At 38.7% G+C, this 20,208-nt stretch overlaps 1 protein-coding gene across 2 annotated transcripts in view; it reads right to left on the reverse strand.

Moving 5' to 3' along the window:
* Nucleotides 1-19,946, reverse strand: part of fbxo8 (F-box protein 8) — a 31,328-nt gene extending 11,382 nt beyond the window's left edge. For both annotated transcript variants that reach the window (XM_086081653.1, XM_086081652.1), the window contains exons 1-6: nucleotides 19,751-19,946; nucleotides 13,703-13,805; nucleotides 3,554-3,634; nucleotides 2,097-2,241; nucleotides 1,851-1,977; nucleotides 1,592-1,710 (exon numbers count right to left, since the gene is read on the reverse strand). In XM_086081653.1, coding sequence (XP_085937779.1) covers nucleotides 1,592-1,710; nucleotides 1,851-1,977; nucleotides 2,097-2,241; nucleotides 3,554-3,634; nucleotides 13,703-13,805 — 575 coding nt within the window. In that variant the 5' untranslated portion in view covers nucleotides 19,751-19,946. The remainder of the gene's footprint in view (nucleotides 1-1,591; nucleotides 1,711-1,850; nucleotides 1,978-2,096; nucleotides 2,242-3,553; nucleotides 3,635-13,702; nucleotides 13,806-19,750) is intronic.
* Nucleotides 19,947-20,208: the final 262 nt, after the last annotated feature.

The following is a 20,208-nucleotide window of genomic DNA, read 5'->3' on the forward strand; positions in this document are numbered from 1 at the left end:
CACAATTCCTAGAATCAAACCTGATGGAGACGCCAAGGCTGTAAGTAAACCGCTAACTAAATAATGACATCATATTAGCATAAGCTCTACCATTAGCTTTGTTGTCAAGCACGATATGTTAGACGTATTTTGTTCTATTAAAAAAATAAACATACTAAGTTGTTTCACACATCACCATGTGCACAGATGAGTAGTACATCAATGCTGTATAAAATTGCCACTTGAATCTGGTTTGAGGACATGAGGCTCCACAGTATTTGTATGTGGTTTGAGGGTTTTGTGGTTTCCCATGGTCTGGAGGGGCCATGAAGGCAACATGAGACTTTTTGTAAGCTTTAGTATGTTGTTGCAGTTTTGGCATGGTTACGGCAGAAGGCAATTGTTCCAAATTAGCATTAAAGGGTTGTTGCTAGTTTGCCATTCGGCCTGATCCTTTCTTGAACACTACAATATGATCTTGCATATTTACTGTTTGCTGGGTGGTGCAAGTAATGATGTCATGAATGGGATGCGGCAGCCACACAGGGAGAGGCTGGGTTTTGATAAACTAGGCGTTTTACTTCCGGATTAGAAATATAGCGATCAAAATAACGCCCACATCGCCATGGTGTCAAATACAAGATGAAATCATATATATGCCTAGAGTTAACATGATATAGGTTCTTTAAAATTGTGGTTTGATGCTGTATGGGATTGTTTTTATTCAGGCTATATTTCTATATGCTTTTGTTTGTTATTGTTATGAATGTACACACCAGCATCATATGATCATTTGCAGTCACAAAAATATTTCATAAAAAAAACCCAATGATAAAACATACAGATTTACCGGTCGCATTTGCACGAGCGTATGAAAAATTTACCTGCACTGTCCCATATTTTAGGGTCAAAATGAAACCATTTAGGGGCAGTCTGGAGCCCTGTATCCACATTCCACACATCCTCAGAGTTCATTGTACAGTGTTCAGCTGTATTGGTTATTGATTTGTGGATCACCATATATCACAAAAAAAGCAAGTGGTTGACATACTACGATCATATGATGCCTCGCTAAAAGGTGAGGAAACATAACAAACATGGTGAGAAAGACAGGAGAACACTGACATATTTCAAATTAATTGCAGACTAAGACAAAACATTTTTAAACAAATTATATATATTTGTAAAACTCAACAAGCTTTTTAAATGTTGAAGTTAGAGATGTACAAGAATATTTTTTTTTTTGTTCACTTTAGTTGTCAATTTGTGATGGTGAGAAGATTCGACAATAAACACATTTTTTAAAATATACTGTTGCCTTCTGAAATTAGTGCCCAGCAAATAAATATAACACTTATCAAGGAATAAAGAAGATCATGTTAATGTTGATTTTTATTTTTATAATTAATGTCTGTCATAAAATTATGACCACAATATATTATTATATTGAATTGAATGCGTGTGTAAAATGCATGGTCTAATTTGCAGATAAAATAAGTGTTGTATTGACATGTGTATTTATATACAGTCTATTAAAAAAAGAGTCCTAGATGGATGCAATTACCTATTACATGAGCAAATTTCAAGTGTACGTATAAATCTCTATGCTTACCTCTCATCCAGGTAATTTCTCAGCATCTTCCAGTTGAGCCGTCTAGTGTAAAAGATGAACTTCGCCTGCTCTGTGGGGTGATCCACTAGTATGCCTTTAGACATGAAATAAGAGATTCCCTGTTGAGGGGGAGAGAAAGTGAGAGAGAGATCATACATAGGCCTGAGTACTTCTGAAGATCGAGACACACACATACATGTGTGCGCACTGTGGTGGGGGTCTGTGGGACTCATGATCTTTGAAGTTTGGCATGCATTACCTCCTGCGGGTTGGCGTTGAATGTAAGGCTGCCTTCATCTAGTTGTAGATATAGTCTTCTATATGAGAAACCAGCAGGCAGCCTTCTGTTGTAGATGGAGCAGTGACCCCAAGTGGACTTGCAGAGCCTGGAAAATCAACACATGTGGGTTCTCAAAAAGACTAATTTAGGAAAAAAGCAAAAAAGACATTTACTGCAAACACATGGAAAAATGCCATCACAGAAACCAGACTTCAATCTCCTTACCCCTGCCAAAGATATTCATCATTTCCTAGGTCCTGCCAGACACACCCGGCCAGACACAGGTCAGTAGCATTCAGATACGACAAAATGGTGATTCCCAGCTCTGGTGGGAGCATGTCCAAATCTATAAAACCATTTTGTTCTTTACCTACAACAACAAAAAATTACAGAGCAAGTATAAATAAGCATAGGACAAATACTGAAAATGATACTGTTGTGATTTGGATGGTTGGTCGTCTCTGTGTGCTCTGCGATTGGCTGGCAACCAGTTCAGGGTGTACCCCGCCTACTGCCCGAAGCAAGCTGCAACACTTGTGAGGACAAGCAGTTAAGAAAATGGATGGGTGGATGTTTCCAACCAGGAAACCTAAACAGTGTGGAGCCTTGAAACGAGACCTTGCTAAGTCTCATGACATTCACCTCGGCAAACGACAAAGGATCAAATCTGGGAGTAGGCTGTAAATTTCCTTTGGACATCAATGATGTAGTAATAGTGGCAATGTACATCTCTAGAGTTAAAGGGACATAACAATCTATTAATGTCTTGTACACAAACAGTTTCTTTGCATGGAGTGCCCACCACCAACCCATTCCATGTAAACCTATGACATCTTTAGACAGCATAGCTTACTTGATTTTTTAGGGATGTCAACGCGATGGCAGTACAGAGGGCGTTCGTGTTTGGTGACATGTCCACGTGCCACGTTCGTACAAGCTAAAATGCTTAACTCTGGGCTTTGCTTCCACTAGTTAGAAGCAAACAGACAGTCATCTCTAGCATTCGCGCCTCGCGAGGCCGAAGAGGAGATGCCCAAACTTGGGTGAGCTGAACCCCATTGTCACTCTAATGAAAGCTAAACCAATGATACAGTATTGTGGGGCAGGACAAGGGGTGGTGCACTGCATGATTGAAATAAATAAAAAGATGAATATACTTTGCAAGTTAAGTGGACTTGCATTGAAAGCAACTTGACTCCAATGGTGTCACAATACTGTACATCTGTTTTGAGTCCCCCTATATGTTGCCAATTGTTGAAAAAAGGAGGAGATTTTCAGTTGTTTTTGTTTTACAGAAACTTTTTACAGAAGCTGATGACACTTCTCTTAAACCCTTTCCAATTGCCATTAAAATTAGATTTGTTTTTTGCTCGTTTGTTTTTCATTTAAATTATACGACTTCATAATTGCCTGTACAGTAACCAAAGGTTTGAAGAGCGTAGTGCTGGAATGTACTGGTCTCAAGAGGTTCCACAGCATGGGCTCCATTTAAACAATGAACGAAAACAATAGCTGCTTCCGCTAGAAAAAGTACACTATTCTTTCTTGCTATTCTCAGTGTATGCAAACCATCAGTCAAAATGCAAAGCAAAGGATTGTTTAACAATAAGACAAGATAAAATGCAAAATAAAATGAATGAGCAGCATTGTTAAAATTCTAAAAATATTTTCATTCTTCCTACCTCTGCGGATTTTCATCAGATGGTAGATGTCAGGGCCATAACAATGTTGAGGGAATCTTCGAAGTGTCCCTCCATCTCTCCCTAGGGACATTATTTATTATTTATTACATAACATTATTTATTTTGTTAACAATGACATGCATGACTTACTAACATTTGAAAATCATTTTCAACCTATATTCAACTGAATATATTACAAAGACAAGATATTAAATGTTCAAATTGATCAACTTTTTCAACCTATATTCAATTAAATATATTACAAACACAAGATATTAAATGTTCAAATTGATCAACTTTTTCACCCATTTTGAATTTGATGCCTGCAACACAATCCCAAAAAGTTGTGACAGGTGCATGTTTATAACTGTGTTACATCACTTTTCTTTTTAAGAGCACTCAAAAAGCGTTTTGGAACTGAGGACTCTAATTGTTGAAGCTTTGTAGGTGAAATTATTTCCCCTTCTTACTTGATGTACAACTTGAGTTGCTCAACAGTCCGTTGTCATATTTTTCACCACACATATTTCCAATGAGAGACGAGTCTGGACTGCTGGCAAGCCAGTTTAGTACTCACACTTTTTTTTGTTACTATGAAGCCTGTTGTATCACTTGAAGAATGTGGCTTGGCACTGTCCTGCTGAAATAAGCAGGGACACCCCTGAAAAATATATTGCTTGGATGGCAGCATATGTTTCTCCAAAATCTGTATTTTTCATTTCACCATTAATGGTGCATTCATAGATGTGCAAGATACCCATGCCATGGTCACAAACACACCCCTGTACCATCACAGATGCCGCTGACTTTTGAACATTGTGCTGATAACAATCTGGATGGTCGTTTTCCTCTTTGGACACAACATCCATAACCCCCCCCACAAATAAAAATAATTTTAAACGTAGATTCGTTATACACACTTTTCATTTGACCATCTCCGATGAGCTCAGACCCAGAGAAGCCGATTGCAGTTCTGGGTGTTGTCAGTATATGGCTTTTGATCGCATGATATAGTTATAACTTGCATTTGTTGTTGATGTAGCGACAAACTGTATTAACCAACCATGGTTGTCTAAGTGTTTTTGAGCCCACGTGGTAATATCTGTTACACAACAATGCCAATTTTTAAAGCAGTGCTGCCTGAGGGATTGAAGGTCATGGGCAATCAATGTTGGTTTTCAGCCTTGCCGCTTACATGCAGGGGTTTCCCCAGATGATATTATAGACCGTTGATGATGGAGTCCCTAAATTCTTTGTGATTGTACATTGAGGAATGTTGTTCTGAAACTTTCTAACACTGTTAAGGGCTGAACAATAATTTGCATTTGCAACATAATTGCGATTTGATAAAACGTGATTTGCTAATCGTCTAGGCTGCAATTTGACTGGTCATTTATATTTTTTGCCATTTTCGGCATTCGGCCGAAATAAAATTCAAGCCGAAAGAATATGGCCGAAATAGGATGTTGTGGTGATGCAGGCAAAAAAACGCTGCAAGCAAGCGTCTGTTTGAATTAAACAGCGAAAGCGGGGGTGAGTGTTCGCCTCGATTTTCGCCTACTTTTAACCATGTGAGTTTGCACCGGTTGATCGCAGCAGCTCCCAGGGTCATTACGCACACCGGAGGAGAGGGGCGTCGCTTGATGTACAACATTTAAGTTGGTTGAAAAAAGACAGAACTACTGTGTACTGCAGTACATGTGAGCCACTCTTTCTCCTGCAGCACCTTCCCTTTTTTTTTTTTTTTTCCATAAGAGCCCCTCGAACGCTTCCACTTTTTTACCGGCATCCCGTTGGCCGTGCTAAATATATAGCTAATGCTAGCACTATTGCTATATATACATATAGAGAGTGCTGCTTAAAAGTTTGTGAACCCTGCAGGCATGGTCAGATTTTTTGTATAAAATATTAAAATAACCTTATCAAATCTTTAGTTTTACCCCAATCTACAATGCTGACATTGAACATAATGGACTTGAACAAAAATAATGATAAGATTGTCATTCATTATTGAGCAAACGTTGATTTAAGAAAAACTCTGATTTCATGGGTGCAAAAGTATGTGAACCTCTCACTTAATCAGACATTGCACCTCCTCTTGCAATGATAACTTCATCCAAACACTATCTTTAGTGACTTATCAGTCTTTCACATCTACTTTGGGAGATTTTTGCCACTCTTCCTTACAAAATGCAGCCAATTGAGAGAGGTTTGGATTAGCGTCTAGCATAAACTGCCCGCTTCAGGTCCCGCCCACAGTATTTTGAAAGAATTTAAAAAAAAAAAAAATGTTTTTGACTGGGCACATCCAGAACATAAATCTTGTTGTGCTTCAGCCATTCCTTGGTTGTATTGCTGGAATGCTTTGGATTATTGTCAAGTCCATGATCCATCGTCTACCAGGCTGTAACTTCACAAAGAACGGCTTCATGTTATGTTCCAGGATTTCACAATATTCCTCTGAATTCATGATTCCCTGGATTATGTGGAGTTGTCCTGGTCCTGAGGATGAAAAGCCAGCCCAGAATTTAACGTTCTCACCCCCATGCTTCACTCTACGGTGAAGGTTCTTTTGCTGTTTTGCAGTGTTGACTTTTCACCAAACATGACTGTTTTAGTTGTGACCAAACAGTTCAATTTTGGACTCAACTGTCCATAGAAGGGACTTCCAAAAAGCTTCAGGTTTGTCCAGGTACTCTCTGGCAAATTTGAGATGGGCAGCTTTGATCTTTTTTTGTGAGCAGAGGCTTCTACCTAGCAAGCCTTCCATAAAAGCCTTGTCGATTGACTTGTTTTCTGATTGTTGAAGCATGCACATGTGTCCCAGATGCAGCAAAAGAGGTCTGCAAATCCCTCGATGTAATGCACAGGTTGGCTTTCGCCTGAATTATCATTTATCTTGTGGGTCTTGCTGATATTTTAGAAGGTCATCCACTTCTAGGCTGGATTGTAGTAATTTTCAGTGTTTTCTAGTTGCAGATGATCTGCTTTACAGTGGAATGATGAAGCTCTTTTTTTTATGACTTCATAGTTTTCCCCAGACAGATGTGCTGTCACTACCCACTTCCTGAGGTCCCCTGAGATTTCTCTTCTTCTCAGCATGACTGACCTGTACGGGTTCACCTGGGTAAGACTAAAGTGACGTGGTTTTGTCTCTGTTTCAGTCAGTGATGCACAATTTCTTTGCTAAACCTCTCATTTCATTGGTCTATTTCAGTGGTTAGTTTAGCTACCAATTTGTCCTACCTGATCCTACTTGACTGCTTGTTTTAAGCAATGCAGCTCAGGGTTCACTTATTAGTTGAAGGCAGAAGTTTACATACAGTGTGCAAAAACACACATTTCATTTTTTGCCTCATTTTCTGAAATCAAATCAGACTAAACATCTCCTGTTTCAGGTCAGTCAGGATCACCAAAATTATAAAATTTTGTTAAATGCCACAATAATGAGAGTGAATTCCTTACATAATTTTATATTATTTTCTTCAAGGTTAAAAGTTTACATACATTTCCTTAGTATCGTGTAGCATTTCCTTCGAACTGCATGACTTGGGTCAAACGTTTTGTAACCTTCCACAATCTTCTGCGGGAATCCTGGCCCATTCCTCCTGACAGAACTGGTGTAACTGAGACAGGTTTGTCGGGTGCCTTGCTCGCACACGCCTTTTCAGATTGCCCACAAATTTTCAATGCGATTCAGATCAGGGCTTTGTGGTGGCCACTCCAAGACATTGACTTTGTCAAGCCACTTTTTAACAATTTTGGCAGTATGCTTATGGTCATTGTCCATTTGGAAGGCCCATATGCATCCAAGTCTTAGGTTCCAGGCTGATGTCTTGAGATCTTGCCTTAATATCTCCATGTGATGTTCTTTCTTAATGATGCCGTCTATTTTATGAAGAGCTCCAGTTCCTGCTGCAGCAAAACAGCTCAAAAATCTATGTCTTGGTGTCTTTTTTGCAAAGGGTTATCTAGTGTTGCATGGGATACCGGTACCAGTACCGTACCTCGATGTTTTGGCGTCAAAAACGGCTTGGTTTGATTTTTTGTTAGTACCAGTACTTAAAAAAAATAAAATAATACGAGACCGCTTGCCAACTCTGTTTTAAAGGCAGGTAAACATACACGCATGGCCGCCTGTCTACCAATATGTGGCAAACGCCTTAAGTAAGCGACACGCCTCTTTCAGCGTGTGTGCGAGAGGGCGCAGGAAGATGGCTTCACGCACTGAAGCGCTCGCTGGACGTGCACTCCAAGTTGAGAAGCATGAAGCGCTAATTAAGCTTATTAAAGCTTATTAACTGTAGCACTCGGCCGCTCGCTGGCCGTCCACTCCTCGTTGAGAAGTTTGACGCAATAATTAAGGCTCTACGGGAGCGCGCAAGCAGAGTGGAAGCCACGCGACAGCATTGGCATTGCCTACGCAAGTTTTCAATAAACACATGAAGAACACGTGTGGTTTTCAATTTTAAGTTTTAGAAACATTTTGTAACAAGAGCAAATGTTTTTCACGTAGAAGCAGAAGAAAAAGCAGCAGTAATTCCTGCAGTGGACTCAAGGTGCGTTCAATAAACAGGCACAGTAGGAAATCACAGTTATGCATAGAAAAAGCTCAGACGACTGACAGCAACACAGTTGTGACACATTTTTGACACTTCCCTTAAAAATAAGTGGAGTGTGAATTATTTTGTTCCCAGTTTGTCGTATTTGATTACGCATTCGACTAATTGGGAGCGGAATGGAGAAGAGCAGAGACATGCACGCACACTCAAGCAACGTTACATTAAGTCATTGGAGTGCCACTGTATTGCCAATATTTAAAACGGATTACATCAAATGCAGTCGAATACAGTACTTCAAGAATATGGCATGCAATGTGAAAGCACATACAGTATAAACATAAATATATACAGTATGTACATAAATTAACATGTATACATCCCAATATTTTGAATTAATAATAAATAAAAAATAATTTGAAGTTCTTTTGACAGTTTTAATTTTGCTGCTTTTGCTGATGTTTTAGAGCATAGCATGTTTTAGGAGCGCCGCAGTCCTGCAGGTTTTGGAGGTTTCCCTCTTCCAACACAAGCTGATTCCAATCAGCAGGATCGTTGTCAGGCTTACGCAGAGCTTGCTGATGAGTTGATCATATATCAGCTGTGTTGGAGAACGGAAACATCCAAAACCTGCAGGACTCCAGGACCGGAGTTTGACACCTATGTATTAGAGTTTTGTCGAGGTACCTTTCAGAACCGGTATCGAGGTATTTTATGCAGGTATAGTATCGAAGTCCAAATTTTGGTATCGTGACAACACTAGTGTAGTCTGGCGTTTTTATGTTTCTTCAGGAGTAATGGCTTCTTTCTCGCTGTCATGCAGGACTCGTTTCACTGTGGATAGTGACACTTTCTTACTAACTTCATCAAGCATCTTCACAAGGTCTTTGACTTTTGTTCTGGGGTTGAGTTGCACATTTCGGCCCAAAACCTGTTAATGTCTGGGACACAAAGTCTCCTTCCTGAGCGGTGTGATGGCTGGACATTCCCATGACGTTTATACTTGCGTATATTCGTATAATTGTTTGAACAGATGAACGTGGCACCTTCGAGCATCTGGAAATGGCACCCAAGGATGAGCCAGACTTGTGGAGCTCCACAATTCTTTCTCTGTTTTCCCAGCCGATTTCTTTAGATTTTCCCATGATTTCAAACAATGAAGCAGAGTGTTTGAGGTGTGGCCTTAAATACATCCCCAAGTGTGTCGTCAATTAACTCACATGTTGTCAGGTAACCAGATCCCAAAGCAATGATCTCATCATCTGGGCTTACCTATGTTCTTTAAAGTCATTGTCCTTTATGTGTATGTAAACTTTTGACTTTGAAAGATATACAGTGGAACCTCGGAGTTTGAACGTCTCGGAACTCGTACAATTCGGACTTCAACCCAAAAATCTTGAGTAAAAAATGCCTCAGAGTTTAAACTCATTTTCGGAGTTCGAACACCTAAAAAGCAAGCTAAGCCAAACATACCTTGAAAACGGGTAAACGAGTGAAGCCGAGTAATGCCGAATGCTCATGTTGCGGTAGTTGTGACAATGCACTTCTCATTTCCAGTCAGATCGTGAATACTCCCAGAGGTGCTCCATACTCGCGAGTGCATTTTGATTTTTCCACGACAATTTTCTTCAACAATACCAGTGGCAGCAAAGAAAAACATACAGTGCTACGAACCACAGTGGAATTAGGAAGGAGATTATCGCGCAGTTGAAACTACTGTCACTACTTCTGTAAATACTGGCACGAGGACCCCCCTCTACATTATTTCCTATAGGAAAACGTTTTTCGGAGGTTGATCAATTTGGACTTTGAACACTTTGCAGGAACGAATTATGTTCAACCTCCAAGGTACCACTGTAATATAAAAGGCTCTAAGAAATTCACTCTCTTATTATTGTGGCATTTAAAGATATTAAATAATTTTGGTGATGCTGACTGACCTGAAACAGGAGAGGTTTAGTCTGATTTGACTTAAGGCAAAAAATGTAATGTGTGTTTTTGCACAGTGTATGTAAACTTCTGACTTCAACTGTATATACATCTATATCAGCTCTGGCAAAAGGGTCCTCATGTGCCATTAAATAAAAATTGTGATATTCATATATTCAAATTCTGCTCTTAATTCCCTTTAAAATTATATATAATACATGGATGTACCTCAAAGATTGACAGTTACAGCAATTTTAATGTTGGCAGATTGGAATCCCTAGTTTTGAGAAAAACTGGTTTAAAGTTTCGGCGCTTGCATTTTTCAAATATCTCTAGCAACCAGTACCTTAGGAAAAAGATATTGACTCCAAATTTTCAGGAACTGTTAAATAATCACTGGAAAGGCAATTCCAATAGCAGGTAAGGCCATCATCCGAGATTTGAACCCTTTTAAAGTTATGGAAGTTTGACCTCTCAACAGATGACATCAGACGCAACTTTGAAGATCACATTAAACTTACAATTCCTCCTCTGAGGCATCAGCCAAAGTTTGGTTATTTTCTTGTTGCTCCTTGTGGTATTTTCTTGCTTAAATGCAGTCATATTACTGCAGTGGGAAATTAGATTTAATAATTTTATGTGAATTAAAGAATTATTTGACATTTGTCTGTGACAAGTACATTTATGGATGTTATGTCTGTCTCAAATGCATTTAGTCACATAAAGAAAATAAAAATGTTTTGACGGTTCAACAGTTTTTGTAATAATACATAGGTGTACAACACGATACATACTTGATTTATAAGTCACTCCAAATATGTGCTGTGTGCATTTTGGGGCAGGGAGACTCACTTTGGAAGGACCATCACATTCATTTTTCATCTTCAAATTTTATATTTTATAGCTCATATTTGATTTAAATTTCATCCCACTTATAAGAGCATAACATAAACATTTGGGGTGATATTCTGCGACTCGATGCAGAGAGTTCATTCGTGACGCGTCAAAGTGGTCTTTCATAGACGCGATAACATCGAACAGTGATCAAAACATTTTATTATTTACAATCCATGATTACATTGGCCTACAATTATCACATACAAGTCAGTTCACAACTTTTACACTTATCCGACTCGCTGTCACTGTCACTCTGTGGAGCTGCAGGATGTTTGCTCAATAATCTCCCCAACATGCGGACCCTTTTGCCAAAGCGGGTCACATACAGTATGTATTTATATTTACTCCACAACTGTGTGGCAGAATAATGTTGTTGTGAATGCTTACAAGACTGCATTACAAAGTATTTAGTAAGTTTATAGCTGTAATTGTAGTAGATTAAATGTATTTTAAAATGAATGCGTCATTTGACTCTCTCTAAGGCAGGGATAGGCAAGTTCTGTCCTAGAGAGCCGCAGTCCTGCATGTTTTTGGTGTCTCCTGCCTCTAAACCCAGGTGTTTTAAATCATCAGCTCAACATTACGTTCTGCAGGAGCCTCTCAGCTGTGTTCGAGGAGGGAGACATCAAAAACATGCAGGACTACGGCTCTCTAGGACCGAACTTGCCTATCCCTGAACTAAGGCTAAGTTAACACTGCAGGTCTTAATGCTCAATTCCGATTTGTTGGTGAAATCTGATTTTTTTGAGTAAGCGTTCACTTACCTATTAATTGCGACCTTAGTCTGTCTGCTGTGTGGACGTAATGCGTCCCCAAAGTGACCCGCATGCGGAGAAGAAGAGACGTCACTCACAATGCTGTGTTTGCGGAAGTATGGTCTAGTCTGTCAGGGCCACAGACTTGTAGAAGTCCGTCATCGGGGCTCATTTTTACCATCTTATATCTACAGAGGAGTAATGCAGGAGGAGGTAGTAATAATATTTTGAAAAAATGAGGTGAGCCTGCTCGAGCACCTCAGCTCACGGAGACCTCTCCTTTTTGTCTCCCTAACGATGACGTCATGTCATTGCCGCACGTAATAAATGAGCCGTCTGCGTGGCTAAATTACCAATATCACCACCACAAAACGTCATCTTTAGACTTCATGTTTTAAGTGAGATTAAAATCAAATATAAAGTCACAACTGTTACTCGAAACAACTTTGCCGATTCACGTACATCTTCCGAGCCTCCCGGACCTGCCGGATGCGCAAAGCACAAATCAAGCTTAATGCCCTCGCCCGCGCGGAGCGCATATTGGATTTTTGATGATGTCGAGGTCGGATATATGCGGCCTAGCCGTTTAGACTGCGGTCACATTGCAAAAATTCAGAGACATATCCAATCTAGGACCACATACGAAAGTGACCCAGGCCAGGATATGAAAAAATCGGAATTGAGCCGTTCAGACTGACATAAAAAAGTTAGATACAATTCGCATTTGGACAAAAAATCCGATCTGGGTCGCATTTGCGTGCAGTGTGAACGTAGCAGCCTAAGTATCCTATAATACAATAGATGTGATATTGTTTGTTGTAATAAAGATTTATTGCTTGTTTATTGAAAAATAAATTAGGAAAGGACCTTGAAAAAAAACTATCGCAAATTAAATCGCAATTCCAGCCATCTATTTTAGGTATGCGGGGCACACTTCGACAAACAATTTAGAGTGTTACAAACAGGTTCTTTTTGAGCATTTCTCAACTTTCCCAGTCTTGTTACCCCTGTCCCAGGTATTTGGAACGTGTTGAAGGCATCAAATTACAAATGTGAGAATATTTGCAAAAACAAAACAAAAATAATACAGTTAATCAGTTTGAACATTAAATATCTCATTTTGATAGTGTATTCAACACAATATAAGTTGAAAAGGATTTACAAATCAGTGTATTTTTATTCACATTCACATTTTGTACATCCGTAGCACTGTTTTGATTTTTCCCCAGCGTTAACCTGAATTCATAAATTTAGTCAATACAGGGTTCTCCCCAGTGTTTTATTAGCCTGGCGCTTTTCTATTCTTCTTTTTTTTATTTTCTCTTCTTTTCTAACGTGTATCAAACAACAATATACAATAACCCAATTCGCTAGAGTATATTAGCATAAAATAATTACAATAGCAATAATGTAATTTGTTTGTTTTCATAATAGAGCCCTAGATTTTGATTTTGGCTTTTGAGGTCTGCACAATAAATGTTTTCAAAATGACATTGCAGTCGATCTAAATATATTTTTGTAGCCCCTTTAGCCTTGCTTCTAGACAAGAAAGTACAGTTTGCTGCTCTACACAACGTGAAATTAAGAAATAAAAACTGTTGATTATATATATATATATATATTAAAAAAAGACACAAAATTTTTTATTTGCTATACTGTATTGTGTTTTTTTTTATTGTTTAATAAAACCCTTGACTTACGTCCCTGGAATTAACTGGCTGCAGAAAAAAATAATGCTCCGCAAAATTTTTAATTTGCTACTTAAATGAAGTCATTGATTCGTGAAACAGCTCCGCAAAGAAAAATTATAATAATTCCGAGCCTTGTGCGCACCGACATCCCCCGTCAACGAACGACGAATAGTAATTGTTGGCTGTTGGTTGGCCCGCTCCCCTTCACCGCACTGAATTTTGTCAAGACAACTGGGTTCGCAAGTTGGCTGGGGGGAACCCTGCAATATCCATTTGCTGACACCAGCAGGTACACTACACTGTAAGTGTCAAGAGTACCTTGCTCTTGTCTGGCTCCTCTTGTGTCAGCCAGTCGGTCAACAAGCTCTTCCTGAAGCTGCTGCTGTTGTCTGGGTGGCAGCCTCCACAGTGCCTGACCCATCTGCATGGTAGCAATACAAGCCAAGTAAGTTTCAGTACATGACACAGTAATATGTGCCACAAATATAAAATTACAACACAGTAATATGTGCCATAAATATAAGATTACAACAGGCCCTCTACAAATTAAACTGTGAAATAGGCCAACTTGTTTACATGTTTATGTTGTCAGTTTATAGAAATTTGATTATGTACAGTGCTGTAAAGAAGTATTTGCACCCTCTAAAATTCCTATATTTTTTGCATAGTTTCCCTGCTTTAATGTTTAAGAACATCAAACAAATGTAGATTACCAAACAAAGATAACCTAAGTAAACAGTTTATGTGGTTATATGATTTATTAAAGAAACATAAAAGCCACATGGCTCTAAACAATTTTTGGGGAAAGCTGAGTAATTTTTCACACAAGTCAGATTGCCCCAAGGCCTGTTCAATCAAGAAATTACTTAAACAGACCTTTTTCACACCGCATTTTTTGGCCGGAAATATGTCATCGCTGTGGATCGCGACTTACGTGGCGCAAGCTAAAAATAAAAGTTACTGTATCGTACCGGAATGCTCTTCGTGCATTTTAAACTTTATTAAAGCAGCCTTACATTCATTTCATTAGTTTCCATGCAACACGGAACTAACACAGATGTGGATTTGAGAGATTTGGCGGGAGGAAGGACCACATTTTATTATCAGGAAAAGGCAGCACACACGTCTGAAGCAGGTGTTTCACCTCCAAGGATTACGTGTTGACGCCTGAAACCCGAGGCTATTGCAAGGCTTTTCTCTTGGAAGAACTTTACACCGTCTCCTACGAGGGAATCTGTGTTTGATCGATGCCGCAAACAAACTAGCCCTCACAGAAATGTTTTTATACTAGGATTATGACAGGCGTACACAAACACACATCACGAGTTACCAACAAGTAATGTCCTCTATATCCTTACTATGAATTAGGCCAACAGAGTTAGCAGTTACCTTCGTACTTTTCGAGCTGAGGCACTGTAAAAATGTAAAAAAAACTCAACGTGGTTTAATGCCTACGACCAGTTGTTATCAAATTCACATGCACATCTCTACGTACACCCACACCAATTTCTTGCTCTAGAGGTGCAAACTCAGTACGCTTAATGAGGAAAACATTTAATAATCATAAAACTCGTACTATTGAGCCGATCATATTGATATTTTCAAAGATGAATGTGGTCATAAGTGGAGATGTACGGGTGAATTTTGATGACGATTCATAAAAGTTTTCTGACATTAGGCGACATTACACAATGAAGCGTTTTAGAGAGTCCCCTTTTCGATGAGTTTCTCGTGGAAAAATGCATATCCTTTCTTCATCTTCTTTTTTTCGTGATGGAGTTCGAGAATGCTAGTTTCCACATCGGCAAAGGTGATTTTTGGCAAATGCTTCAGATAGTGTACAGTATACTCTACGATCCATCTTGCTTCTAGCGCTAAATAGAAGGACCAGAAGTTGAGATCTCCGGTGATTACATATTTCTGTTTTTTTTTGGTGAAAAAAGTCTACAGAACCTAGCAGAAAAAATTGAGAAATAAAGTGATTGTCACCTATCAATTTTAAAAGGGTTACAAAGCCATTCCTAAAGCTTTAGGACTGAAGTGATCCAAGGTGAGAGCAGTTATCCACAAATGGCGAAAACATGGTACAGTGGTGGACCTTTTACGAGTGGCCATTCTACAAAAATTACTCCAAGAGCATGGAGACAACTCATCCAGGAGGTTACAAAGGAACAAAAGAGGACAATATATATATATATATATATAGACACACACATAAATATATATATATACATACATACATATACACACAGCGCTGCTCAAAAGTTTGTGAACCTCTTGAGCAATTTGGATTTTCCAATTGTTTCAACCTGATTTTATTATTCAATCTGAAATAACAGATGTAGGGGTTTAGCATTTCAATGCATTTTTTTTTTTTTTTTTTTTTTTTTACATAATTTGTGTAGTCTAAACTAAATTTTAAAAAAGTTTTGGTCAATTCATGTAGGTGCAAAAGTAATTGAACCCTAAGCTGCATTGCTTAAAACAAGCAGTCAAGTAGGATCAGGTATATTGGTAGTGTTGAGAGTATTCTCCCCAGATTTAGTTATAACTGTTTAGATTTAGTCATAACTGTTAATTTCCCAGAAGTAAAGCTTGGTGAGTGTTTGAATAATGTCTACAGGTGACGGAATGTCTGAAGAGCTTCCTCTATTCCCACACGCAATGAGCCATTTGTCAGTAGCTAAACTAACCACTGAAATGGACCAATGAAATCAGAGAGGTTTAGCGAAGAAATTGTGCATCACTGACTGAAACAGAGACAAAACCACATCACTTTAGTCTTACCCAGGTGAACCCATACGGGTCAGTCATGCTGAGAGGAAGAGAAATCTCAGGGGACCTTAGGAAGTGGGTAGTGACAGCACATCTGTCTGGGGAGTGAGGAAAGCTATAAAGTCATGTAAAAAAAATGTTAGCTTCATCATTCCACTGTGAAGCAGATCATTTGCAACTAGAGAATACTGAAAATTACTACAATCCAGCCTAGAAGTGGATGACCTTCTAAAATATCAGCAAGACCCACAAGATAAATGATAATTCAGGCGAAAGCCAACCTGTGCACTACATCGAGGGATTTGCAGACCTCTTTTGCTGCATCTGGGACACATGTGCATGCTTCAACAATCAGAAAACAAGTCAATCGACAAGGCTTTTATGGAAGGCTTGCTAGGTAGAAGCTTCTGCTCACAAAAAAAGATCAAAGCTGCCCATCTCAAATTTGCCAGAGAGTACCTGGACAAACCTGAAGCTTTTTGGAAGTCCCTTCTATGGACAGTTGAGTCCAAAATTGAACTGTTTGGTCACAACTAAAACAGTCATGTTTGGTGAAAAGTCAACACTGCAAAACAGCAAAAGAACCTTCACCGTAGAGTGAAGCATGGGGGTGAGAACGTTAAATTCTGGGCTGGCTTTTTATCCTCAGGACCTGGACAACTCCACATAGTCCAGGGAATCATGAATTCAGAGGAATATTGTGAAATCCTGGATCATAACCTGAAGCCGTTCTTTGTGAAGTTACAGCCTGGTCGACGATGGATCATGCAACATGACAATAATCCAAAGCATTCCAGCAATACAATCAAGGAATGGCTGAAGAACAACAATATTCGTGTTCTGGATGTGCCCAGTTAAGATTCTGACTTAAATTCTTTCTAAATACTGTGGCGGGACCTGAAGCGGGCAGTTTATGCTAGACGCCCATCCAGCCTCTCTCAATTGGCTGCATTTTGCAAGGAAGAGTGGCAACAATCCCCCAAAGTCGATGTAAAAAAGAAAGAAAGAAAATGTTTGGATAAAGTTATCATTGTAAAAGAAGGTGCAATGTCCGATTAAGTGAGGGGTTCACATACTTTTGCACCCATGAAATGTGAGTTTTTCTTAAATCAACAACTTTTGTTCAAGAATGAATGACAATATTATCATTCTTTTTGTTCAAGTCTATTATTTTCAACGTCGGCATTGTAGATTTGGGTATGACTAAACATTTAATAAGGTTATTTTCATATTTTATACAAAAAGTCGGTTTACAAACTTTTGAGCAGCACTGTGTTTATATATATATATATATATATATATATATATATATATATATATATATATATTAAAAGTTGAACCTTTTGGAAGGTATGTATCTTGTTACATTTGGCGTAAAAGTAACACAGTATTTCATAAAAACAAAATCATAGCAACACTCAAACATAGAGGTGGTAGTGTGATGGTCCAGGGCTCCTTAACTAATTCAGAACATGGATGATTTGCTGCGATTACGGAACCATTAATTTCGCTCTTTACCAGAAAACCCTGAAGGAGAATGTTTTGCCATCAGTTTGTGATCTCAAGCTGAAGCACACTTGCGTTCTGCAGCAGGACAATGACCCAAAACATTCCAGCAAATCACTTTTGAATGGCTTGTACAGTAAAAAACAAAGTGAATGTTTTTGAGTGGCCAAGTCAAAGTCCGGACCTAAAAATATTGATTAAAATGATGTGGCATGACCTTAAAAATTCTGTTCACACTCGAAAACCCTACAGTGTTGCTCAATTAACAATCAACAATCCTGCAAGGAAGGGTGGGACAGAGATGTGAAAGTCTCATTGCCAGTTAATGAAAACACTGGATTTCAGTTGTTGCTGCTGAGCTTGGCTCACCGTATACTTATATTTAGGGGGAAATTACTTTTTCAAACGGGGCCAGCCAGATAGGTAGCTGTGAATATTTTTTTCTTGAATAAATTCACCATTTAAAAACTGCATTTTTTGTTAACTTGGGTTACTTTGTCTGATATTTACATTCATTCGATGATCTTAAACAAACTATGCATAAAAATAAGAATTTGAGAAGGGGTAAATTATTTTTTTTCCCCACAGCTCTGTACAGAGGGTTGCAGATTTTATATTTTTCCGTCCATCCATCCATCTTAATTAAAAATAAATTGTGTTGCAGATTTTGTATTGTAAATGCATTGAAGGGGTAAAAAAACAACCTTTTTTAACCCTGAAAATTCTTGAACAAGCAGGGATAATGCTGCCTTCACGTGGTATCGAAATTATGGTAAATAATACATCCAGTTGAAAATTGCACATGAACGCCCGCTCATGTCATATTTTCCACTGGAGAACTGGGAATTTATTTGGACACCCGAGTTTCCGAGCTGAGAGAACTTTTCAACTTTTAACATGGCGAAGAGCGCCGAAAGATTCGTGGATGGTAAGAAATATTAACACTTATTATCACTTATACAGGCGTTATCATCTGCTAGCAGGTTACGGCGCGTACACAATTCAATGTCTTGTCCTTTACAACTCATTATTTGCCGTAATTGTTCAACTTTACAAAGAAGATGGCAACTAGCAAGGTGTATGTGTATTTTTGTTTTGTTTACTACAACAAAAGCACATGAACAGGGCTCAGTCGTAATTACAAGTTTCCGAGTGGTAAGGTACATCTTTCACATGGCACGTGAAGGCAGGATAAAATACGAATTGTCGCAAAAAAAAGGTACTTGGCTCCACAAAATAATATTTTTAAAGTATTGGGGGGATCTGGAAACAGATGAATCTACGGGTGCCGAACCGCAAGTATGCTTTTGCGCAGGGGACTGAATATTGTGATTATAATTTTTAGCCATGTACAATTTTTCAACTGCTCCGATGAAAAGTCAAGAAATAGATATACACTATAATTGAAAATTTTAATTTAAAATAATAATAATGAAACACCTTCTATACTACCAAAATGCAACTATTTTTACGTTTGTTATTATGAACAACAACAATAACAACAAACAATCTCCAGTTTCATATTATGTTTTACGGGCACAATAATTAAGTTGTTTTCAGAATTGCAACTGTATACTCTATTAATAACGACGGTGTAAATATACACCAGTTTACAAGTGACAAAAGTTTTCACAGAATGGTAACCACACTTATGTTGGCAATTTTGTGGGTATTTGAGAATAAGCAACAACCAAATACCAAATCGTCTTTTCACTGCCGTGGCTGTCGCACCTTCGACAGAAACGTCAGATGTGTTGCATAAACAACCTCCGACTATTGTAAACATGAACGTCCCAAGTTCCAGCATCATCGGTAGGTAGACGCGTATACCCAACCTCCGTCCAATAAAAATCGACGTAAAGGTCACATGTCGATTGTAGTTCTAATGCTACTGGTTATTGGTGCTATCAGTCTCTCAATTTGATTACTTAGCATTGCAAGCTATCTCTCCAGTGCTTAAAATTGGGTCAATTATTAAGCGGTTGATTAAGAAGTTAAGGTGATTTAGTTTGTTAAAACGTGTTTAATACGAACGAGGACGTTTTTAGATGATTAGCGGATGACATTAAAACATGAGACACCTACCTGAGTTCAAAGATTCCTGTGACAGCTCGGCTTGCACACGAGCACTGCTGCAAATTTAGTTTGCCTTTGAGTGAGGTTTACTCAGTTGTCATTTCATTCAACTCTAAGAGTCCGCGATAAAAGCAAATCTTCCTCACTTGTGGAGAAGTCCCCCATTCTGTCGACAACACATTCGAGTAAACCCTCCTCCTCTCCCTGTCATTCGCTGCCCTCCCCTTTCCAACCCTCTCTTATCACAACGACTCAAACAACATAACGCAACTACGCTTTCAACTACAATGTTCATTTCCTATAACTATATATTTTTTTAAATACACATTATTCAGCTAAAACGTCTTAAAACCACGATGCAATAATTTTATTTAAGACATACGTCACTAAACACCACGTGACAAGTGGAGCCAATACTGTTTTGTTGCGTTGACACCCCGGTAGAAACAAAAGTTTAAATTCCGGGT

The sequence above is a fragment of the Leptonotus elevatus genome, chromosome 8 (assembly GCF_054856555.1).
Source record: "Leptonotus elevatus isolate MCC_2025b chromosome 8, RoL_Lele_1.0, whole genome shotgun sequence".
Lineage (NCBI taxonomy): Eukaryota > Metazoa > Chordata > Actinopteri > Syngnathiformes > Syngnathidae > Leptonotus > Leptonotus elevatus.